Below are 27,155 nucleotides of genomic sequence, written 5' to 3'. Positions count from 1 at the left end.
GGATTTTATTCAGAGTGAAATACCTAATAAAAAATCAATATTAACCCAAGATAAATTTCCAATACAAGCTGGCAGAAATAATGTGTATTTTCTTTATTTCCAAGAGCTCTATTATTGAATTAAGAACAATGTTTCTTTTCTTCCCCATACCCCCCAAAGCTAAAGAAGTACACTTTAAAATGTTCATTGATATTTACCCATCTTCAGAGTTTTTTAGACATAAATTTCATTTTGATCACAACAATTGTACATTCTGTAAGGTTGACATTGAAATGACTGTCCACTTATTTTTTGACTGTTAAAATAGTAGAACCTTTTTAGTTTTCCAAAAGGAATTTAGGTTATACTGTAAATATTTAAAGTTTCTAAAATGTTCAAAATGTCGAAGAAGACTGTTTATTATTTGTGCTCTGTTTTGTAAATGTAGATGAAAGTTGTTAATCGAATGCTTCAGACTTAGAAAAGCTTGGTTCTTTCGAGATTTCCCATTGTAAGGTTCTTTGGGGAAAAAAATGAACATTACATTGAAAGTTCATTTGCAAAAAAAAGAAAAAAAAACATTTTTTGGAATATTTTATTTATTTATTTATTTATTTATTTATTTATTTATTTATTTATTTATTTATTTATTTATTTATTTATTATTTTTATTTTATTCAATTTTTTTATTTTATTTTTTTTGCCAATTGAAGTTTTTGGAGGTTTCTTTCTAACAATTTGGATAGAACTTCATTAACCGCTCCAATTATCAGTCAGTTATTTATCCAAGCTCTGCTTTCATTTAGTTACTTATTTATTTTTTCTCTCATTCAATGTTATATTTAACTTGAGAATATGTCACAATACCAAGCAAAACTATAGTCATTAAAAAAAAAAAAATCTAAAAGAGACACGAAAAGCATTATAGATCCCATTTGTGATTTTTTTCACAAGTATCTTCACACAGAAGAAAAGGCTTTCAGGTGTTTCAATTTCTCTTTTGTTTTATTTTACAGGCCACAAGATGAGCAGATACATCATTTAATAAAAAAAAAGAAATAAAACTGATATTTGCTTGTCAAAAAATATTATACAATTTTCTCAATACAGATTTTTGTACAGCATGAAACAGAAATGAACTGTAATAAAATCAGGATAATATAGATGAATGGGATACAGGAGTTCCATACCGTCATCCAGCCCATCTCTATACCCAATAAATATAAACTGTGTATATTATATTATTGATAGCCAGGCATAATAAATACCAGGGCACAATTTCAATTCATTTTCATATCATTTCAGGTACATCACTGTGCTACACACACACACACACGCACGCATACACGCTCACGCACACATGAAGCTGAGCGCTGAAGCAGGCGTGGGCCAGCAATCAAAATCACAGTTGGATAACAACAGATTCCTGGCCACCTCAAAAAGAACATAAAGATGGGAATGAAAGCGGATGAAGACAGGGCTCATTGTCCTTGGCAGGAAAGAGAGACAGTGAGAAAGAAGGATGGCTATCTGATCGGGCCGTGTGAGAAACACTGTAGAGAGCCACTTGACATTTGGCCTGATTCAAACAGCTCTGCTGAGGGAAGCTACTCTGACAGACTCTCTCTCTCATGCACACAAACACACACACCATCTCTATCTGTGAGGGCTTCTTCTTTTTTTCTTCTTCTTTCAAGCAACCTAGTGCCGTCCTTTTCAACTCACTCTCTGTCAGCTTCCTTTATCTTTTTAACCGCCCTCTCTATTTCGCTCACCATGTACGTTTTTTCTCATCAAAATTTAAGCAGAACAAAAAGCTGCATCCAAGTCATATATCTGTGGATGGCTTCAGTCTTCGAGAAAGCACTTGGCAGGATATTTTAAAGGGGGAAAATGGAGGTGGAGTGGGGGGTTCTTTATGAAATATCAGTAATCGCAGACAAAAGCAAATAAACATACACGGGGTGGATGAAATAACCTAAAACACCAAACACTGTATAATTATTAAGGACTTGGCTAGAGGCTTACTCACCACAGTTTCAGTTCTTGCTGGAGAGAAAAAGACTCAATTCTTAATAATGTCGAATGCACTCCTGGAGCATCAGAACATGAAAATTCAAATATTTGGTCTTGGAATGGCTTTACCTTGGCAGCCATGACATCACTCTTAAATTTGATTAATAGTGTGCATGGAGCCATTATAATTGTGTAATTATAAATCACTGCAAGTGTTTTTTTTTTTTTTTTTACCATCTGATGTTTGGTCTTCTGACTTGATCAGAAAGGTGCTGCATCATAATTTTTTGCCAATTAATACATTTGCCAAAGTAGTTTTTGTTTCTTCCCAAATATATTTGGATTGTGTCTTGACAGCAAATAATTTAGCAATTGTTGGAATGGATAGGCCAGCAATTTACATACAGGCAATTCTGGTTTGATAGCCTCCCATTGCTTTGAAAAAAAATCTCATATCAAAGACCTAACTGTCAGAGCTCTTTTATATCTGATATGTTTTTTAATTGCCAGTCAAATTAACGGGCTTACCTTTTAGCTACATTCATAATGGTGATTTAATTATGTCAATTATGATAGTCATGTAGTGTGCCCATTACTTTATCTACTACTATCCAGTATCGATAGCGGAAGAGAGAACTGGGATATTAATTGTAGACTTAAATGTGCCCCTTACATTTCCTTACCAAACCTCACCACCCATGTCAAAATTACAGATTTCTCCGTCAGAAATCTATGGTGTTGTGTTACATTCAGAATGAGAAAATACACAGTTGCATTTAATTACTTGATTCTGGGAGACCACAGGATAATGGTAGCATGATAGGGCAAGTCTGCAAAGGGAATGTAGCACCGATTTTTTTTTTTTTTTTTGCTCGCTGACTAAATCAGCATTGGCTTTGGAAGATGGTGGAATTGTAACTATTTATATATATATATATATATATATATATATATATATATATATATATATATATATATATATATATATATATATTAGTTTTAAGTTTTTGAGACCTCAGTCTATATATAAGAAAGCATCCCTTTGAGCTACAGTGGCGCTACCATCAGTTGGTTAGTTGAGTTACTTGTTACAGGGACGATTCCAGAGTCCAGTTCTGTATTAAATTACCAGTTAATGAAGGTTGACAAAGCTTCAAATTTGATCAATTATCATTGATTAGGTTGGGTAGAGACATGGGTAGGGCTGAAAGACAGTAAAGGATACTAATGTTGCTCAAATAAAGCCAAGGCATTGGCTTAAGACGAGGGGTGCCACAGAGTAGCTAGGCTGAGGTGAACAAGGAAAGAGCCCTGCACAGGATATGCGGTAGTGTTGGATCGTTCCTTATTTCATTACAGGAAAAGCTTTATAAATTCACAGAATGGAGAGGAAGGGGGCATAGTGATAATATTTGCATTTCTCCTTTTCCCCCTCTATCTCTTCATCTCTGCCCTCCCTACCTCCTTCTAACACCCCTCCTCCTGCCCCCCCATTTACTGCAGAGTGACTTTAATCATCACTTTCGCCAAAACACATTAAGCCGTTGTGTGTCCGGGGGAAAAAAAAAAACAGCCCTGTGCTCTCTGAGCATCACATTCTATTTGCAACAGTGATGCATAGCTGGTGCATTACTTTGGAGATTAAAAAGGATATGCTGAATATCAATAGAGTGTGTCTGATGGATGACTGTCCTGGCCCACAATAAAGGGACATCCAATAGACCTCCTTGGGAGGAGGTGCGTACATTTACCAAAGAAAAGCAGCTCCACACTCAGACACTCACACACCCGCACACACTGACGAATACACAAATGACAGCACAGACACTCAGACAGCTATAGCAACTGCTCAATCCTGTACTCATGTTTAGTAAAACAACACCAATGCTTAATTATTTACTTTTTTTGTTCAGCAAGGATAACAAAGTCGTTTGCATACATTAAACCCAGGCCAGCGGACAATGTGATTCCTCCCAGGTCGCGGGGTGGTCGTTACAGCATCAGAATGGATGGCCATGTAAAGTGCTTCAGAGCTTTTGCCCAGAAAGAGATGGAGGTGATGAATTGAGCACAAACTGAAGGACATGAACCACAGAAAAGACTGTTAGGGCACTATGACATTATTCCACAGCAGGGACAATGGAGTAGATGGGGTGGGGTGGGGTTGGATTTTTCAGGGAATAATTATGAGTCCAGAATCTGACATCAGTGAAAGGGAATATTGGTCAGTTTGTTCCTTATAATTCCCAACTTGACCTGCTGCCCTTCAGAAGGCTGTATGGTTGAATGTTTGCCTATATGTAGGTCCTCAATGTCCCCTCGGTTTACCCAGGCACCCAACTCTGGCTATTGTGTGATTGTTGAGGTCCTGCAAAAACTCCCATTCCCATCCCCAAACCCATTCCCATGCCCACACCCTGTGATAATGACCCGTCAAAGTTAAAGTCCATTCCCTCTGTTGAGTCCATAAAGTCATTCAGGAGGATGGATTCCACATCACAATCCAAACTGCTCTGGTGCACATCCATTTCCAGCTCAGATTGCAACCGATTTTGAGGATCATGGTGATGGCTAGCTTGGTGGTTTCCATGGTAATTAGCATTCTGTGATGTGTGGTGGTAATACCCCTGCCAGGGTTCTGTCATGCCCTGGTGGAGGTGGGAACCTGGGTAGGATTGATGGCGAGGATGGGGAGCTGAAGCCAGGCGACATGGGTCTTGGGGTACATCCAAGACACTGGCAGGGTTAGGAGGCAGAGCAGTAGAAGGAAGATGAGCACGTGGGCCATAAAGGCTGGGTGATTTGTGGTTGTAGGGTTGCAACATGTCATTGCTCACCCTAGGAGAAAGATCTGGTTGTCTGGAATTGTTATGCTGAAGGTGATTGTGCATGTGATTGGGACTAGCATTGAGTTTGTGGTCATGAGATTGAACATAGTCATGGCCACGGTGTTGTTTATGGTGATTGTAATCAAGACTTGGGTGATGCTTATTATGAGCTTGATTGGGATTGTGATGATGGCTTGGGTTTTGCTCATGAGTTACTCCATGACCATTGTGAAGGCTTTGACTGGAATTGCGATTGTGGCCATGCTCTGGGTTATGATTGTGATTCTGGCTGTGATTGTGGCTCTGATTGTGGCCGTGAGAATGCACAGCAGTATTAGATTGTGACATAAGTGAATGAGATGTTCCTCCTTGCCCCACAACCATGTCCTTACCACAGTATTGTGGCCCTCCAGCAAGCAAACTTTCAAGGGCATTGTTCTCTGAGTATGCCCTAAGGGCACGCTGGAAGCTAGTAGGCTTATTTTCCTGAATAGTCTGCATAGGCGTATGATGCCTAAGCATGCCCATGGATGGTTGGCCATAGACTGTACCACAGTAGGAGGTCTCTGCTTTAGGTGCAGGGCCATAGTGATATCCATTGCGCTTAAGTGGTAGAGGCTGGGAGTAGCCCTCTTCCAAGCTGATTGCTCCAGTTAGATCAGCTAGATGCGGAAGCTCAACAGATGGACAATGTCCACCTGTTCCCAGTGCTGGAGATCTTGTGCTGGTGGGGCTAGGGTAGAGTCGTGGGGAGGCTGAACAAGAAAGTCCTCCTTCCTCTGGTTCATCAGGTTCTGTCTCAGCCAGAATAGGAGACAAGCATCCACTTAACGTTGATGCAGAGGAACTTGTTCTGGAGTGAAGGTCTGTCCAGGCATCAAACTCTTCACTTCCAATGCCCATTACTCCCTTCCCTGCTGGGCTTCCATGTTCAGGCGATCCCTGTATTCCAGGTGCTCCAAGCTCTCTACCCATTCCCACAGCCGCTGTTCTCTTCCTGCTGACTCTGCCTCTGCTCTTCAGGTACTTAGTGCCATTGTCCATGGATACAGCTCGTCTGCGGGGTCCTTTGCCCATTTTCCCACCTTCCGGGTTAAGCATCCACCAGGAACTTTTTCCTGTTCCCTCATTTTGAACACGGATGAATCTGGTATGCAGGGAGAGGTTGTGTCTAATGGAGTTCTGTAGACAGAAGAAAAAAAAAGTAGGAATAAGGTGTTAGTCTTTTTAAACATGCCATCAAAGTACCAAATTCATATTTAATTTGTTTACAGTTTTTATTCACTTTACATCTATACATTTACCATAATACATACATTGAAGAACCATAATAAGCATGGATGATAAACAAAATCATAAACAATGGGTGCATTTATTAATAAATAAATATTAATTGGACAAATTAAACAGTTAATCATAGGCATTCCCTGCTGTGGTATATATATAATAAAAATATATGAAATACAAGGAATATTTAAAAAAGGTTTTACATTGAGCAAGTGCTATTCAAATCAACAGATAATAAAAATAAGACCATTCAGGGTGCAAGTTCCTATAAAACTCTAAAAACAGTTCATGGCACTCATTGCAGGGAAAGGTGAAGCCCCTCTTGGCTGCTCAGGCAAATCAATACTGTAAGCAGACCAGCTCCTGCACGGCACACGCTTTCTCTGACTCACGCTGCAGCTAGCCAAGCCAAGTCCACACGCACATCAAACCGTAGTCAAGGTTACCCAAATGAATCACACGTGGCAACCTGATCACAGACGCCTCTATCGATTGCAGTCTTGGGGAAATATGAGGGAAAGCCAGAGAGTGAGATGAGAAAGCGAGAGCGAGGCGTGATTTTGGCAAGCTAGCGATCCTGGAGGAGCACCAGACAAAGGAAACAAAAACCAGAGAGAGAGAGAGAGAAAGAGAGAGAGAGGCTTCAGTGGTACAGATGCAGCAAAGAAATGCTTTTCTTTCTTTGGCGTATAACAGAGTGAAGAATGTTAATGACTGTTATAGTCTCCGATGTGAATTGGTCGATATGTTGATCCAGCGGTGCAGTATAGCAACTATGATGTAAAACACCTGTTTACATACAGTAAGCGATGTGCACATTATTGCATAGAGCATGCAGAGGCCCGCTATCAACTGTAAATATTTCACATTTTTCTATGCCGTCAGGATTTAATAAATACAATTTAAATGATTACTATGTGCTTTAATAAACCAATAAGCCACTCAAGGCTGTGATATATTGTGAATCATGTTATTCATACTTGTTTATAAAAGTCACAACATAAAACATTCCGTTGTGCATCACACCTAACAATACACTTCATCTATTCACATGTATAGCAAGGTCTCCAATACCTTGTATTTTATATTTTCCACTCCCAGTAGCATGTTTTATTTGTCAACTACCCTCACATATAAAAAGTAGAAATGTATTAATTCAATAAGAAATGTATTGACTACTTTTATTTAAACCTTAAGCAATCAAACATTTTTTTTAGTGATTATTTTATAAGTGTTTGAATGGATTTTGAAATATGCAAGCTTTTTTATTAGCTGTGTATGATGTGCATGGCTTCCAGGACATTATAATGAAAGACTGCTACAGAATGAGGCCAACTACTGTAATTTCAAATTGTACGGCATCTGTACTCAGAAAAGACTAGGACAGTAATTTTGTACCCATTCTTAAAAAAAAAGTAACAAGATCAAATGTCTCAATCTGCTTCTGCTTGTGTCATGCTTAAAATGTATGGGACTCAAGACAAAATGTTATGCTCGTTCCCCTTTCGCCCAGGTGGACTAAATAGGACAATGTTCCTAGCTGCCGCTTGCTTACGAAAGCCATAGTGTATATCCTTCAGAAAACTAAAGTCACCTCTGTTTCCCTCTCCATTTTCTTTTCTCCAGTAGGAAAATCAGAATCTGTCCATCAAAAGCTCAAAACTACCAACAATCCATATAATGTGTTGACATGTGTACACAGCAACAGTAATGTAGTGTGGGCTCCACTCCTTACAAACACACACCGTCTCACACGCAGCGCTGCATAGCCTCTTCACACCCTCCTTCACTCAGATTCCCTCATTCTCACACTCATTCATCTCTTTCTCCGTGTCCCGCATCTGTTTATCACTCTCTTTTCGCTCATTCTAATCCTGCCACAAATCACACCACTAATTTCATTCACCTGCTCCGACTGAAGAAAAAAAATGCAAATAAGACAAAACAAATCTACTTCCTGTCCCTCAATCATCCACAATACAATTACACTTCGAGTGCGTCTATCAGCCCATCTATACTCCATAATCCCCCATCGCACCCCCTTACGGAAAGCAGCCTCTTGTTTTCCGTAGCGATTCTGAGAACCATTACCACTCACACGAGTGTTCGGATATCAGTCACTGAAAAGAGAGCCAATTACCTTGGCAAAATTTACACTACAGCTGGATATCGACTGTAAAGCAGGCTAATCTTGGAGAACGTGCTGCTTCAGTGTCACCTCACACCTGAGGGGCTAATTCTTCCCCCAACACCAGTGGCAGATTTGCTGCTTTTTGCACCGCTCCCATTCAGCGCGGTGAGAAATTGGATAAGCAAGATGTATTTATGTTCCCTCACCCCCCAGGAAGGGGCTTTATTCTCCACCGGTTATTCTGCCAAATTACACGAGCCCCCGTGCTGGTGAAAGAGCCAGATGCTTCCTGGGCCGTCTTAATCAAAGCCAAATTGAAGCGCGGTGTCATGAGTGGGAACCGCATGCCGAAACGACCTGCGCGAGGTGATCTGAGCGCGACACCCTGACAGCTCCGGCAACCGCGCTCTGTTGCAGGGGTAACCATGACTACAGTGGAAACGGGAAGAGAGGAGCTACGTGCGAGAAGCGGGGGAAAGAGAGAGGCAGATGCCGTTTGATGCTGCAGGTAAACTGCAAACAGCCTTTCATCTCTCTGACAGTCAGACGACTCACCCAACTCGCAAGAGAGCTTCAATCATCAGCAGTCACACCGCTGCTTGAGCTGTCTCAGTGGAACAGTGATTAGCAAGTCAACTATAGGCTGCATGACTTCACAGTAGCTACCAGCACCCCGCCACTCTGCAGATCAGCTCACCAAACAGCCGTCTACACATGAGCTTGTTGTAGAAAGCTTGCATTTTTAAAACATGACAACTCTCAGACTTGAAAGGCCACGCACTGTCGTTTAGTCTGTGAAAAGATCCACTCTTTGCCCTTAGTGGCTCCATTAAGATGAGGGAAGAGTACTGGGTGTTTGATGGAAGCAGATTATTCATGAAGTCACCAATGCTATGGTGGTGCGGGCTGTGGTGAGCTATATAAATAGCAGGCCTGTGGTTTCGGAATTTGACCTAGACACCTTCAAGCTCGTCTGCCTCTGAGTCATTTGCTGGCCAACCATGTAGCTGTCCGTCTGTGACCTGCTTTGACTTTCTCTGATGCGCGCTACATGCTTTCTGCAACTATTCCGAATAATGCCACATCTGCAACTACTAACTTAGCTGACATTTTCTCACTAAAGCTTACAAAAAGTCCAGTTTGTGTGCTGGAGCAAAGACAATATGTGACACATAGCAGTTTAAGCTGGACAGCTGTGCCATAACAATTATCTATTATTGTAGATGCTTCACCTGTCTCCTGCAAGGAAATGTAATGTAGAACTATCAGTGGCATTTAGACCTTAAAATTTAAATCCATGGACAACAGTGACTAGTAGTGAAAATGATGCTGGCAAGTCATTCTGTCAAAGAACGTGCCGGTGTGAAAAACCCTGCAGGTCACAAGACATCAACATGATGTGATATTGATGTTGTTTAGCAACATACCTAATCATTTAATTTTGTTTGGAAATTAAAATCGGGTTGACGTCAGAACCCAGTGTTAGGCCGACGTTAATGTTTAACCTAACATCAATCAAATATCAACATCCAATCATGTTATACCTTGACACTGTGTGGACGTTACCACCAGTGGTGTAGTCCTAACAAAAAGGCGGCGTACTATTACCCACCCAACCCAAATATATATGTATAAATAAATATGGAAGATGTTTTCAACACATTTCTAAACATAATAGTTTCAATAACTCATTTCTAATAACTGATTTATTTTATTTTTGCCATGATAACAGTAAATAATATTTTACAACATGTTTTTCAAGACACTTCATACAGCTTAAAGTGACATTTAAAGGCTTAACTAGGTTAATTACGTTAACTAGTCAGGCTAGAGTAATTAGGCAAGTTATTGTATATTGATGGTTTGTTCTGTAGACAGTCAAAAAAATAATTAGCTTAAAGGGGTTGATAATTTTTTGTCCTTAAAATGATGTTTAAAAAACTTAAAACTGCTTTTATTCTAGCCAAAATAAAACAAATAAGACTTTCTCCAAAAGAAAAAATATTATCAGACATACTGTGAAAATTTCCTTACTCTTTTCAACATCATTTGTGAAATATTTTAAAAAAAGAAGAAAAAATTCAAAGGGGGGCTAATAATTCTGACTTCAATATATATATATATATATATATATATATATATATATATATATATATATATATATATATATATATATATAGTCCATCCGGAAAGTATTCATAACACATATATATATAATTTTTTTTTCTTTCTTTCTTTTTTTGTTACAGCCTTATTCCAAAATTGATTAAATTAATTTATTGCTTTAAAACTCTATACACACACAATACCTCATAATAAGTTTTTTTTTAGTTTCAACTTTATAAAAATGTAGAAAACAAAAGCAAAGCACACGTTTTTAAGAACCCAAATACTAGCCTATACTCAAGTAAATTTTTTACATGTATTAAATTAAACTGCCACTTTTAAATTCAGAATGGCATAAATATAAACATATTAAAAACTTACCGGCTAATTTACAAATTTGACTATTGTGATATAAGTCAATACGATACAACAAATGTTGTTTCACACTGATGTCATTCAGATATGCCGTTAAAATGAGTACATTCATTGAGTGGTTCTGTCACTGTGTTTAATCCTGTGCATGAATCTATGGTATAGTTAATGCACATGCACTGTGTTTTATTCCCATTGTTAATTGTGAAATAAACAGAAAATTGTCTGTGAGGAGTTACATTTTCACTGAAAGGAAACAGCTTTGAGGATGACGTGAGCTTCGAGGATACACGTTTTTGTCATTTCTATAGCTAAGAACTGCAAATATGCAGATATTCTAACAAACAATCTATCGACAAACATACCTTGTGCTCTCGCTCTGCACTGCTGTGGTTTGCTGACTAAATGATTTTATATCAAGTTTAAAGGGGCGACAATTCAGTAGTGTACAGTTCATGACGTAATCGCAAATGTTTTCGTTTTAAAAAAGTTTCTCACAGCTGCAGCGGGGGGATGGCGCATAATTAACAAAAATTGCATATATACACAATTATTGATCCTCAGAAGTCGTAATATCCAAACAGCTTGTGGAAAAAAGTAGGCATATGGAGTACATGCCATACATTACACCATACATTGGTTACCACTATGACATCTATCAGATGTTGAATTTTGGTCACTTTCCAACACAACCTAAAATCATTCATATATCAATGCAATTTGATGTCGTTGTTGGACGTCAAAAAAACGTGCTTAGACGCTGGCTAGACTTTGAATTTTGGTCACCTGAAGTCATTTCCTAAATCTAACCTAATATTAAATCTTATGATGTTGTGTGCCTGCTGGGATTGAAGCTCTATCTGTCTCCTGATACAATTGGACTCGACTGCAGTCCAGGAAAATCTACAAATTGCCAACAGTGTCCTACAAGAATTTAAACAGCCTGTTAGTAATATACTGTACACACAGGTCTCCAAATGGAATGCTTGGTGAGGGAAATGTTCAAATGCGTGCAAACACAATCTCACATACAGACACTTTCAAATATGCCCGGCAAACCGGAAAAATCTGGCAATCAGGTTTAATCCCACTCTAGCCTGCATAATCCAGAGAAATCTAGAGCTAATCCTGGTTAAATCTGGCGGCCCCTTAGCTGACTGTAACCCCTGGAATGCTACAAAGTAACAGGGATTGAAAGGATCATATGTTGCCCAGGCAGGACGCACGAGAAAGTGTGATGATCAGCGTAATATTCGCTATTGAAATCGAAACATGAGGGCTGTTTCATTACAAAACTAAACAGACTGAATTTAGGCTATGCACATTTCCTTAAAGAACTGACACTATCCTTAAATTCAGGTAATATATAGTAGATATATAATAATATATGGTTGAATTGTTGTTACTTGCAGCTGCCATCACAGACAATAGTAAAACTGACTTGATTTTAATTGTTTCAAGCCTTGAGTGATATTCACCATCAAAGAACATATTATTAGTAATGCTAACACGCAGGTTGGTGCATTTTTTTAAATTAAAGTTTTTGAACCAAGACCACTGCCTGTTTGAACCCCTGGAGCCACTGGCCACCTACGCCCTCCTGTTTTCGTGTTTTCTGCCCACAACAAGTTATAAAAAGCATGCTTTTATTTGGAAAACTCTGCCGTAACTATTGACCTGACCAGAGATGGGAGGTAATGAAGTACAAATAGTTTGTTACTGTACTTAAGTAGATTTTTTTTCTGGTATCAGTCTTTTACTCCATTATTAACTTTTTACTTTTACTCCTTGCACTTCTACACAAATATCTGTACTTTGTACTCCTTTTAAATCTGGCTTGTTACTTTCGTTTTCATGTGTTTTGTGTTGCAATCTACAGTTGAAATCGGAATTATTAGCCCCCCTTTGTTTTTTTTTTTTTTGTTTTTTTTCCGAATGATGTTTAACAGAGCAAAAACATTTTCACAGTATGTATGATAATATTTTTTCTTCTGGAGAAGTTCTTATTTGTTTTATTTGGGCTAGAATAAAAGCAGTTTTAATTTTTTTAAACATTTTATGGTCAAAATTATTAGCCTCTTTGAGTTATTTTTTTAGAAATGTTTAAAAATTTGTTGAAAAAATCTTCTCTCCGTTAAACAGAAATTGGGGCTAAACAGGAGGCTAACAATTCAACATCAACTGTTAATTTTTGTCATTGGGCGAATTCAATCCTTTTTAATTCAGTAAATCTTTTTTATTATTATTCATTGCACGTCTGCGGCAAATGCATGGCTTTTTCAACCCATGTTGATCACACACGTGCAGACATGTGTGTGAAGCTTACCACAAGAAAGCCAAGGATGACTAAAATGGTTGCGATAGAGGGATTCGGCGCTGTAAACATAACTGTAGCTGCCCTGCTTACACTAGGTAATAAGCTGCATTTGAGTTGATCAGATCACAGGTAAATTAGACACATTCCTGTTCAAATTTCTGTGTTTTCTCCACTACGGAGCATGGTTTACTATACAGGCTTCTCTGATCTTTCAATCTAATGCTGCAAAAAAATTTACAATTATGTACTAAAACAGCTAAATCCTTTATAAATGCTGTATGCACTGAGATGTATTATTTTTATTTTCAATGAGTTCCTATTTCCTAATACAGAATTGATACTGTTTTACTGTCTTCATTTAAATTAGACCGTTGTCTTCATCTAAACTAGTTTAACAAATATTTTAACATCAAAATTATTCATTCTGGGTGATTTATGAATAAAATATAATGAAAAGCATCAGGATATGCTTATCATGTAAAAAAAAAAAAAAAAGAAAAATCATGCAAAAAAGTTTTGGAGATCTATCCAAAACAAACAAACACTGAAAACATGGGATATTTTGAAAATAATGAAGCAGCTTTATCTGAGTGGCCTAAATAGTAAAATATTTTAAGCATTTATTATAGCAAAAGAAAAACAAATGTTTTGGAAAAAATACTATTAATTGAAGAAGTTTATTATTTGTAAAAAATCTAGGCCTCCATTTTTTTAAAAAGAGTGTATGAATGGACATTAATGGCAGTTGTTGTTCTTGGTCTAAAAGCAGCAAAACTACATGCTAATCGCTGAGAGTTTGAGTCAGGAGGATGGTACAGATTTTTGAGCAGTGTTGTTTTGTGTTATGTTGCTTGGCTATTTTCTTGCAGAAAATTAGCAACAATTTTTACATCAAAATGAGAAATGTATGTTATTTTGTATAAAAGTATTGATATGATGTGAGGTCTAGTTGCCAGCGTGAAACTAAAAAAGTAGTAATGGATAATTTTCAATTAAGTACATATTTTAAGCTGTACTTCTTTACTTTTACTTGAGTACAAAAGTGTAGTCAGTACTTGAACTTTTACCAGAATTGTTTTAAACATGAGTATCTTTACTTCTACTTAAGCAAAGAATGTGTGTACTTTTGCCATCTCTGGCCCTGACACACCATAAACAAAATATCATACAGCAAGAAAGCAACGATTTCAACACTTATATTAACACAGTGGTTTGTTTAGTGGTTGGATCTACAAGAAAAATGAAAAGCCTTATGATTCAGAGTGAAATATCTTTAAAGTCTTAAAGCACTTTAAAAAGGGGGAAGTCATAGTATCAAACAAATCTGAAAAGAAAAACGAACCTGTGGTTGCTACCCTCTTAAATATTCTTCTCCCAAAAGCAACTATGATCAATACCCATGGAATGATCCATTAAAAGTAGACCCAAAAAGAAGCTTTAATCAAATAATGCTATGATACAGTGTTTCAGTCAACTATTCACTGATGTAGGCCTTGGATTAGGGCCCCTGGATCAACTTCACTATGGGCAATGAATAGGATTTGGAAGGATCGTGGCTCATTTTTCACACAAGGTCACGTAAATCACTAAGTGCCTTATATTTCATTCAGTTTCTGAGCAGCACAAAAGGCCACAGCTCTGCAAGTGTCTACATTTCTGTAAACAAAAAAGGAGAAGACAATATTTAAGATGATATCTACCTTGAAATTTCAGTCAACTATTCCGGGAAGCATTTGCCAAGCGATCTGTTTCACATTTTAAAGAGCGTTCTAATTTACTGAGCAGACTCCACCGAGTATTCTGTTTTACATTCTGCCCAGTGTTCCATTCGACGCGGTCCGGAACGCACGGCTCGTGTGTTGGGGGATTGTTCTGTCGAGCATTCTTGTGCGCTCGCAGGACTGGAAAAGCTGTTTTCAGCCGCGTTCACCCATTATTTATTAATCCATTTCACACAGCCAGCAGTCATTATGCATGCTACTGTCAATGGGTATCTCTCTGCCTCGCATTTATTTGATAATAAGCACAAGTGGGGTAGGAGATAAAAGCGCTGACTGCGTTCATTGTGCAAGAGGGAGAGAGCGAGAGAGGACTCCTGCAGGCGAGGAGACTTAAAATGAGAGTTCTGTGTGGGAACAGGGCGCGTCTGCTAAGCCTGTCTGGAGGCAATCGATGGAAATTAGCCAACGCTAAAGATGCACTTCCTGTGAGTGATGTCACGGGCGGTGCTCGGCTGTTTGGGGGAAAAGAAAGAACTCACAGGCGATTAATGGAAATGGAGAGCAGGGAGAGGTGTGGGCAATGTGATAAATGGAGCGATATGACATTATAGATCGGAACAGTTGTAATACATGATGATGCTAACAGAATTTTTTTGTTAATACTATATTGTTTTTTATGAGTATTTATTTGTTCAGCAAAATATTATATGGGTCTGTGCTGTTCACCCAAAAATGAGAATCTTTACTTGGATTTACTCCGACCTGTTTAAAAAAATAAAAGTCTTCTATATGGCTAACTATATATGCTAAGATCAGCTATTGCACGGATTTACCAAAATTTGCCTACAATGTTACACTTTGCTAAAAGCTTGTCAGTGTTTGACATCATTACTATCAAAAGGAATCCCTGCAGGCACAGTACATCAACATGATGTCATATTGACGTTGTTCCCCAACATCGTGGGGACGTTGGATTTTGTTTGAAGATAAAAATTGCGTAAAAATCCAACGTCAGGCTGTCATCAATGCCCAATGTCCAACCTAAAATCTATCTAAAATCAACCAAATATCAAAGTCTAATCATGTTACACCTTGACGTTGTGTGGACCTTACCACTATGACACAGCCATATCACCCTGCAGCCCAAAACTAGTTACTGACTGAAGCTAAGTAGGGCTGAGTGTGGTCAGTACCTGGATGGGAGACCACATGGGAAAACTAGCTTGCTGTTTAAAGTGATATTGTATAGGCCAGCAGGGGGCGCTCAACCTGTGTTCTGATTGAGTCCTAATGCCCCAGTAATAAGTGAAGGGGACACTATTGTCAGTGGACGCTGTCTTTCGGATGAGACGTTAAACCGAGGTCCTGGCTTTCTGAGGTCAATAAAAATCCCATGGCACTTCTCATAAAGAGTAGGAGTGTAACCGCGGTGTCCTGGCCAAATCGGCTCTTATGATCATGGCCTCCCAATCATCCCCATCCACTGAAGTGTCTCTATCACTGTCTCTTAACTCCACCAATAGCTGGTGTGTGGTGAACGTACTGGGGCCGTTGTTATGTGGCCGTCGCATCATCCAAGTAGATGCTGCACAATGGGGGTGGTGTGAAGGGACCCCCTCTCATTATTGAGAAGCGCTTTGGGTGTATGGCCATACACAATAAATGCACTATATAAATACACATTACATTACATGACATCTATCAGACATTGGATTTTGGTCACTTTCCAACACAACCTAAAATCAACCAATTATCGATGCAATTTGATGTTATTAATGGGCGTTAAAATAATGTTGTCATTAGACGTTGGCTAGACATTGAATTTTGGTCACCTGATGTCACGACCTAAATCTAACCTAATATTAAAATCTTATGATGATGTGTGCCTGCTGGGATCTTATAACTGAATACGGCATGCCAGTTTGAATATCTGAATGACAAAACCAGCCAACCAATATGTGTTTATTTTTGGAAACTTATTTACTTTATGCATCATACATAATCAGAAACTTTCCATTGATGCATAGTTTGATAGGGCAATATTTGGCCGAGTTTGAAAATCGATAATCTGAGAGTTAAAAAAATCTTAAGCCAAATACTAAATAAGAGTTCTTAACATTGCACATTTCTAATCAAAATTAAAGTTTTGATATTTTTATGGAAAAAAAATACAAAAATGACTTTTGATTAAAAAAAAAAAGTTTTCAAAACATCATAGAAACAAAAGGAAGACAAAATATCAGTATTTTCAATTTTTCATAAATTTTTCGTCTTCAAATCAACATATTAATAAAACTAAACATTTTAATGACAGAAGCTCAGCAATCATATTCTAAAAACAGAGTAATAGCCTCATTACAGCCAATGCTAGGCGACAGAAGGCCTCTCTCACCACTCACTTCCCTGTGGAATGCCCACCCACCAGAGGGACCAGGACGGAAGGGAGGGGCCGCGTCTGGAGCTTTAGCCTAACCTGAGAGAGGTAGACTAGGCACGGAAAAGAAGCCAGAACCCCTTGGGGCCTATAGGTGGGAGCAGCCAGCTAGTGTGCGCTCCATCCCCTTGGACCAAGCTCTAATTGGAACTGCTGGGCGAGCCGGGCCAAGTTCCCTGGGAACGGGGAGTGCCTGAGGGAGGGAGGGAGAGTGGGAGGAAGTGAAGGATGGACGGATAGAGCAAAAAAGAGGGGAGGGAAGGTTTAAAAATAGAACAGGCAGATTAAGGAGCATCTGAGAGCGGTGCAGGGGATCGGAAAATCCGCCCTGCATGCCAGAGCTGACCAGACCTTCGGGGCATAAAAGGCAGTTCTTTGCCATTACGTAGCAGGGCACAGCATAGCACAGCCGCCCCCTGGCATACGTTTGCCCGGTCGTCGCGTGGCAAGAAGCCCAGACTGGGGCAGCACTAAGAGCATGAAATGATGACGATCCCTTGCTAAGCTTTCACACAACAGGTGGAGAGTACAGACACCTGTGGGAGATCGCACAGACTCAGAAAAAAAAAAAAAAAAAAACGTCTTACACCTGGGTATTATGCACAGATGCACACTTCTTGTTGTGATATAAATTTGCAGTGATAAAACAGTAGAAAATAATACTGAATAGTTGTACATGCTGTAAGAAATATTTTATTAATCAGAATTTGTGTCTTCTATTAAAAGGATCTAAAAACATGCTTAAAGCAAGAGAAATACACTTGAGAAGCAGCATTGCATAAGATATGGAGACTTATTTTGCTTACCCCATTGGCAATTGTTGATTTTTTTTCTAAGCATAAATCTAACCATTTTATTGCTTTTTAAAAGTAAGAACAAGTTAGAACATCTGTTTTAAGATTTTCATGATTGCATTCTGGTTAATCCATAAGCCATATACAGTTGAAGTCAGAATTATTAGCCTCGTTTGCATTTTCTTTCTTTCTAACATTTTTCCCAAATGAGGATTAACAAAGCAAGGAAATTTTCACAGCATGTCTGTTAATATATTTTTTTCTGAAGAAGAAAGTCTTATTTGTTTTATTTCAGCTAGATTAAAAGCCGTTTTTAATTTATAAAATAAACATTTTAAGGTCAAAACTATTAGCTCCTTTAATTTTTTATTATTATTTTTTTTTTGCCTACAGAACAAACCATCATTATGCAATAACTTGACTAATTACCCTAACCTGCCTAGTTAACCTAGTTAAGCCTTTAAAAGTCACTTTAAGCTGATAAGTACAGTTAACTCAAACTATTTGAGGAAACCGATTGCGGCAGACCATACTATGACTATGTATATAGAGTCAAATAACTATTCAATTGTGTTGTCAAACTTTTAGAGCATTAGTAACTTAAACATTTCTAAGTTCAGTTATGAATTTGCTAAGTTCAACAAAATATTTCTTAACAACTATATAGCTACACTTAAAAAAACGGTAACATTTTACAATAAGGTTCATTAGTTAAAGCCTTTACTAACATAAACTAATCATGAACAACACTTGTACAGCATTTATTAATCGTAATTGAACATTTACTAATGCATTATGAACATCCAAGTCCATGCTTGTCAACATTAGTTAATGCACCATGAGTTAACATGAACTAACAATGAACAACTGTATTTTCATTAACCAACATTTGCTAACATGAATAAATACTGTAGTAAATTTATTGTTTATTGTTTGTTCATGTTAGTAAACGCATTAATTAACATTAACTAATAAACCTTATTGTAAAGTGTGACCAAAAAACAACGTTTTGAATGATCTCATTTTAACTGAGGGCAGGATTTTCATCCAATAAATTTGTTTAGCACCAACCTAAAAAAATAATAATAATAAATAAAATATTTACACAATTAAATGCGAATGAGTGGTTTTATCAAATAAAAGTTTAAATACATTTGTGTTTTCATTTAACTCAAACTCAAAGCTCTGATAACATCATGATGTCTATTATCTGTCATATATTTTGAAGTCTCTTAGTTTTATTTAAAGTTAACCTAAATAAACTAGTGAGCCATTTTAAGCATATTTCATTTTCATTCAAATTACAAGAATTGGTATTGGAATTGGTATTGGTACTGCTCCTAGTTTTAGTGTTAACACGAAAACAAAATAATTAATTAATTCATAACTCATTCGTTTTGAGTTCTGCTTAAGATAATCTGTTTATAAGTTACAATAACTCATTTTCATTGCATCAAAGTAACCTTTTAAAAAATATATAAGTTAAACTAAAAAAAAATCTTGTAAAATATTATTTACTGTCATCATGGCAAAGATAACAACAAATCAGTTATTAGAAATGAGTAATTAAAACTATAGGTTTAGAAAGAAAAATCTTCTTTCTGTTTATTGGGGAGAAAAAAATAAACGGGAGCTAATACTTCAGGGGAGCTAACAATTCTTACTTCAACTGTAAGTAAGTAAGTAATAATAATAATAATAATAATAATAATAATAATAATAATAATAATAATACATGAGATGAATCATTTGGATTTTAACTAACTATGAAGGCATAACTAAATAAATAGAAGAAAAAAGTAGGCTCTACAGGCAAATCCCTTTTTTTGAAGTCTTTTGTGCTTACAGCTTCTCTGATGGTACAAACACAAGCGTGTATAACTCTGACTGACTTTATCATCGAGCACAAAGTCATCCTCTGTTCTAGGCAGAGCATGCACAATTAATTAGTAAATCATTAATTAAGTCACGCATCGATTATTTCGGTTGCGGGGCGTGGAATGAGCTGATCGCTTTAATCAAACCCCAAACAGATTGGGAAGCACCTGGTCACATGATTGTTAATTAAAACCTGCTATATTAATGCGTTATCCTTTAATATTCAAGTTCACGTAAGAGGACAAAATACTCCAATATGATCGGAATACATAACACCATTTTGGTGCCTCGGTGCTAACCTCCTTCAAAATGCCTTGGGTGCTTTTCACAGTAAGATGTAGCACATAAATATGCACTTGCTTACATACATGCACGCACACACTTGTGCTCTGTTAGCCTGGCACATAGGGTCCGCTCATTACAACAATGCCAAGCTACCGGTTGCTAAGGAGACCTGTGGGAGAGGGAGTGATCCTGTTGCTATGGCAGCAAGCCTGCTTCCTGCCAACTGTCTTTCCCCATGAGACCTGACCATAGTAGGCAGAGAAAGACAGAAAGAAAGAAAGGAAGACAGGGAATTGAATGTAGCAGAGTCGGAGTGCGTGTGAGGGTGTGTTGGGGGTGTACGAGGGGTTATGGGTATGATGTTGAAAGAGAAAGACTTTATAAAGAACACAGCAAGCAGGGTAGCAATGGAGGAGGGGTGGCAGACAAACCACAAAACCAGGGGAGAGAATGTGCTGGGAAAATTGATAGAGTTCGAAAGAGGGAAAATAAAAGAGCCGCTTGTAAAGAGACTGAGCGAGGGCGCCTTCCGGAGCGCCATTTTCAGGCGCTCTTTCCCATGAAACGGCTTGCCGGCTTACCACGCCGCGTCCTTTTGTGCCACTTCGTTGGTGACGGCACAAGATGGCCGCAAACTACCTCTAATTGTCGAAAGTGAACACTCTGATGTGCTGAACGCCACCTCCCAGCACGCACTGGCTTGACCCTGGCCCATTAAACCACGCTAGAAGTCGCCTGGCTTTGGGAACTTTCTCAAACTTTACTCTGCGCTTCCTCATTAGGTGCGACTGCACATCACAGCTCCCATTTATCAAATCTACACCTGATATAAGCGACGTGTCATAACAGGTGTGTCTGATAAAAAGACTTGACAGAATACAAATTAATTATGCTGCACTGCGCAAAAGATTCATTAAACAACATATTCAGGGGAGATGCAAGAAACAACATCACAACAAATCAACACCCCTGCAAAACGCAACGGTGCTGCTGTGGAAACAACATCCTGGAAGGAGAGAGCGACAGCAAATGTGGGAAGACGAACAGAAAAGGAGATATCGATCAGAAGAGGGTCAGATGAGGAGAGAAAGCCATTGAATCTACTGTCTCAGATGGAAATGGGCTTTTTGGCTGCCGTCAGATCACAATTGGTTCCATACTGCCTTGCTCTTCTGCCTTTGTGAGGTTTTTCGGTTTGATTATGGCTCTCATGACAGCGCTGTTTAAATGAGAGACAGAGGAGCACTGGCACATTTTCTCCCACAGATAAAGTGGAAATAAAACTTGGTTTCGGAGGGAGGGGGCTCTGTAAATTCTTTCCTCGGCTGCGCGCATAGACTCAGAGACGGTCGAATCAGCCTGTTAAAGACATCTATCTGTCTCTCATCCCTCTATCCGGGTCTGTTTCTCATTCGCAGGGAATGTGGCGTCTGTCGAGAATGGAAGTCTGGCCTTCCACATGGACACACATGCACATATTTGTTCATTTGTTTATCCACACATTTCCAGACACAACCGTTATTGACTTATTCTTGCATGCATTTGTATCCAGAACACAGCATGTCTGCCGTGTCTTAACCCCTCTGTTCTCCCAACCCCTTTAAAGGGGTTACAGGGTTCACTTGGGATTCTCCCATATTAGATGTCTCATGGCAGTTCTACAAGAACACCTCTCTTTTACATGCTTATAACTTCTTCCCATTTGTCTTCCACCTTGATTCACTGAAGGAACAGAATTGCAGAAATACAAATAAAGTCAGAACTATTAGGCCCCCTTTGAATTATTATTATTTTTTTATTTTTTTAAATATTTCCCAAATGATGTTTAACAGAGCAAGGAAATGTTCACAGTATGTTTGATAATATTTTTTTCTTCTGAAGAAAGTCTTTTTTTTCCGGCTAGAATAAAAACAGTTTTTAAGTTTTTAAAAGCCGTTTTAAGGTCAGATTTATTAGCCCCTTTAAACTATTTATTTTTTCGACAGTCTACAGAACAAATTTATAACTTGTAACTCGTTATACAATAATTTGCCTAATTACCATAACCTGCCAAGGTAACCTAATTAACCTAGTTACACTTTAAAATGACACTTTAAGCTGTATAGAAGTGTCTATATTATTTACCGTCATCATGGCAAAGATAAATTAAATCAATTATGAGAAATGAATTATTAAAACTATTATGTTTAGAAATGTGTTCTTTCCATTAAACAGAAATTAGAGAAAAATAAACAGAAGGGCTAATAGTTAAGGGGGGCTAATAATTCTGACTTCAACTGTACATTAAATGACATTTCGCTGTCTGGTAGTGTTCATTTAACAAATAGCCCTGCCTCAAACTCACAAAAACTAAAAATTCTGTCATCATTTACTCTACCTTCACTTGTCACAAGTTTCGAAAAAGTATGGAAACCTGTAACCATTAGCCTCCACAATTGTTGTTTTTTTTTGACCCTTTTTACACTTCAAGGTTTCTCAGAGGCGAGAGTTGTCATAGTTGTGAAAACTTAGAGCGCAGTGAATGAGAGAGTACAACAAATATTTTTTTACAATCATATTTGCTCAAATAATGAAAGAAAAGCTCTACAATGATGTTAGAAAGACTTTCAGAAAAAGGAAAAAAAAAATTGTGTGAAACTGATGACGGCAGCCAGGGGAGAGAATAACGTCAAATTTGCTGTCCTGTCCCATAGACTGATTTCATGCGGCCGCCATTTTTAAAAGCGAAATCAAGGCTGCTTGTGTACTTGGCTGTGTATCTTATCAGCGAAGAGAAAGTTAGCCAAATTTATAATTTCACCGCCTTCCGAGTGACCAGAAGGTCCATTCTGAATGAATGGTGAAAATATAAAGGGATATCAGAGCTCATTTTCAGCTAAGTTAAGGGAAATGGCACTAGTTAGCTAACGTTTTATTTCCCAAACACACGTTTTAGATGACATTTATCAAACTCAAGTTAATGACCTGATTCTTATACTATATTAGACTCGTCACAATACAGAATTAAAAAAAAACAAAAAACGTCAATTTCCCAGTAACATTTAAGGCTCTGCTGATGGCTTTCTTAAAACAGTGCTGATTTGCCATTGTGTTCATGTGCTTAATAGAAATGACTGTGATTGGTCGAGAAGGTCATCAGTTCACCGTCCACTGTTTAATGAGTACAAACACAGACGAGCAATCTACTTGATGAATTGACTGATCTTCATGGCTGCTTCGCACTCCAGTGTCTGTGTATCTGTGTTTGCACTACGTGAAGAGCGGTAAACTAATGAGCACTGGTGAATACTATGGTAAATCAGCGATGTTTATGAACGTGCTCAGCGACTTGAATGTTAGCAGGAAATGGACATTTTTCTTCAGTACCGGGACAAAACTATTGCAGACAACACGAGGGTCTGCTACAGAGGACTGCAGTGTTTTATAGCTCACCGGGTTCCATAGACTGAAGCAGGAAAGCGCCCCTACGGTGTTTAACTGGTGCCATGAACTGAAGCCTAGGAGGATACTTGAGAATATTACTATTAAAGAAATTTTCATGTTGTTTGATGCTAAATTGCTTTTAACTGTCTCTATTAAACTTACTGAATGATATTAAAGTAATGTTTACACCATTTCTGTATTTCGAAATCTTGGCAACAGCTGGAGGTTTGTAGTCCACTGCATGTTACTGCAATGTTTGCAGTGCTGGTACTAGTGCTGGATGCGCGGATGGGCTATTATTATTACATCCGCAACCGCATGACAAAATTCATCATCCGTCCGCCATCCATCGCAGTAACATTTTTGACCAATTTTTAAAACCGCACCCGCCCGCCATCTGCTGATTGGGCTCTTTATTTGAATGGCTTATTCCTTTTTATTATTAAATAAATGTTTCTTTATTGATCATTATAGAATAGAGAATGACTTTAATGTAGACATGCAGTTAATCCAAACGTGCAAGTCATTAATTGATGACGCTTTGAAGTGACGCTAAAGATACGAGGACGTGTCTTTTCACTTGATTCGATTCCTCGGTCCTTGAGTCTTTTCCTTGCGTCCTTCCCTCGTATCCCGGTGGGGTGGAAACACGAGGAAAGAAAGCAAGGAAAGGAAACGAGGATGCACAAATAAGAAATGAGAAGCACCCGAGCTCTCAGAATATCAGCAGTGAACTCCGTCTCCAATCGGCGCACAGGGACAAAAGTAAATAAATAGCCTAAATTAAACGCACTGTACTATACAACTTTTTTTTTATTGTAGCCTAATAGAAAACGCATTGACACATCATTTCAACATGCTGCTATTTAGTCTACTACTAAATGCCTATTTCACTTTATTTTTTAGTAAATAGATAGAATAATAAGTCATTTACATTATAGCCTAATAATGTTTACATTTGTAGTCCATAGCAACCCCAAAAACGTACCTGCTTGCCTTGCACATCTAATTAATGGGCACAGTTTTTCGACTATTTTTTTATTTATTTATTTTTAACTTTTGCTGTGGATGTTATTGAGCTTGTAGAAATCGGAAACAACACCAGTTCTGCGACAAGATGAACCTTTATTTATATCTCTATCAGACAATACCTATTTTATATGCCAAAAGAAACAACAGGCAGTAAAAAAATATTAACATAAATATCTTAATGTAGGCATAGGCTATAGTCGCATGGTTTGGCAAACAGTTGAAAATTTTTTTAATAAAAACGTCATATCGTGCCTAAGCCTTGTAGGCTCAGTCACCCCCACAATTAGAAATTAAATTAGAAAAATAGATATGCCATCCCTCTTTGAGCGAACATAAAGTCTGACCAGGCTAAGTGCATGTATGACAAGTGCCCCAATAACCCATGGACTTAGGATTATCCCCATTCCCCTCAAACTTGAAGCATAACGAAATACTACGCCAGTTGCGACAAAGAAATTCTGGCAAAATAACCTTAGCCTCGGAACGTAAAAGCGAGGCCAACATGTCTAGAATAGAATAGGCTAAACCAATATGACCGTAAAATTATATGACCGAACTCAAAAGTTTATATTGAACATATGTGTAGCCTAAATAACATAGGCTAATTGGTTTAATATGCCTGACCTTAGGTCTAGTTTGATTTTTTCTTGACACAATGCAGGAATAAAATAGCATCTACAGTGTCAGGATTCAGACGGGAGCGCCTGCATAGCCACTATAATGCGCCCTGCTGCACTGAAGGAGCACTCACTCGCAGCACTTGTTCCTGAAATAAATAGAATTCTCTTGGAAAGGTGCTGTAGTCGTGGGAATGACTGGCCTTATTTCTCCCAAAAGGAAGTAGATTTTCCTTTGCTGATCCGTCTATACGGAAGTTTGTAGAGGAATACTTCTGTACTTCATCCAGAATTAGTGTATCCGATTCCTCCTCCCATTCTGTGAAGTCAGTCCTAGGCTTTTTCGTTGGTGCGCCAGCTATGCCTATAAAAACAGTACAACCGCCCGCCACCCGCCCGAAATTAATTAAAATATTATTTTTTCGTATCGTCATCCGCCCGATCAGCGGTTTATCCGCAGAGTCCGCGGCTATAACCGCCAACCGCGCATCTCTAGCTGGTACTATACTTCGAGGTTTCTTCCCACCGCAGCCTCGCTTTGGTTCTTTAAAATGGTGGCCACGTGAAATAAGTATATAGACGCTGTATTAGAAACCCCTCACACTAGCAGCAATTCTTTTTTTTTTTGTAATTTGAAGCAAATATGATATACTACATACATAAATACATATAAATGTTCATACTTTGTTATTAATAAACATATTAAAAACTTTCAATTATTTAGGATGCTGATGACCGTTAAACACGTCATAACAGGCTTATAAAAAGGGTCCATTGAAGTCAATTACTGCTTCCCAATTTGTCTACATTAATTACATTGCAAACATATGTACTTTTTTATGAAAAAAGGTGTCTGTCTTGTTTGTAGTTCAATTTTTTTACCCACATTTGAAGTTCTAATTAAATTCACGTTCAACGTGCAATGTATTGTGGGCAATATTAGATGTCAGAGTACGCACAAAACAGCAATTAAAAAGTAGACCATTTTGAAATACTCATTTCAACATACTACAATTTGAGACATAGTAAATCTATATTTGAATAATATTTAGGAGAGATATTATGCAAATTGGGCTCAGCAAATGGTTACAGGCTTCTAGTATTCTACAAAATTCTTTCAACTGACAAAGAAATCTAATTAAGGTATGGATCCACTGAAGAATGAGTACATTTTTGCTAAACTATGCCTTTAAGCTTGACTGATTTGCTGACCTGGGTCTTAATTCCTAAACACACAATGAAAATCTGTTTAAATACGCACATGCTAATGGTTTCTAAGATCTGCCTGTTTCAGGAACACAGTGCACATCATTCAAAGTTAGATTGCTGTCCTTCACACACTACACGAATGTCTGGGGTAACTTTTATTTGCAGTTCTGTCTAACAGATGCCTTGGTGACAGGGGGTCACACATTACAAGATGTCTGTGCACTTATTAGTGTAAAAACAAAAATGTTTATGGAGTCTATGACTCCTCTTACCTGCCCTGTGTATTGATCTTTCATTAGCTGCAGGTCATCGCTGATGTAATTTCCAGTCAAAACGCATTCCACACTGCAAGACCCTGACTGTTGGACAGGTCCTGATATTTAGCATGCTAATTATGTTACTGGCATCAGCGAAGCATTAGCACTTCCCTTAGACTGAGTCTTTGATGATTCACTCTGAAGAAGCGCCGATTTGTTGTCTGTGAGAGAAAATCTAGGCTACAATTTTAAAATGTGTGCCCAACCTTAGGCCTACAGTGTTTTTGCAAAATGTTCCGGATTCTCGAACAAAAAGAGCAATGTCGTAAATGCACCATTTAAAAACAAAACCCACATTACAAATTGCTTTCATAAAAGTGCCTCTGCATATAAAACAACAAAAAGCACATGTCAGCTTTAATTAAGTTCTCAGATGTTCCACAAGTTTCTCCTAAAATTCAAGCAAAGA

At 38.1% G+C, this 27,155-nt stretch overlaps 1 protein-coding gene across 1 annotated transcript in view; it reads right to left on the bottom strand.

Moving 5' to 3' along the window:
* Window positions 1–2,850: 2,850 nt before the first annotated feature.
* foxo6b (forkhead box O6 b) overlaps window positions 2,851–27,155 on the bottom strand; it is a 49,685-nt gene continuing 25,380 nt past the window's right edge. The window contains 1 exon segment of the mRNA NM_001135132.2: window positions 2,851–6,005. Coding sequence (NP_001128604.2) covers window positions 4,320–6,005 — 1,686 coding nt within the window. The 3' untranslated portion in view covers window positions 2,851–4,319.

Source organism: Danio rerio, chromosome 19, assembly GCF_049306965.1.
Source record: "Danio rerio strain Tuebingen ecotype United States chromosome 19, GRCz12tu, whole genome shotgun sequence".
Lineage (NCBI taxonomy): Eukaryota > Metazoa > Chordata > Actinopteri > Cypriniformes > Danionidae > Danio > Danio rerio.
This window is presented reverse-complemented; position numbering and strand designations above follow the sequence as displayed.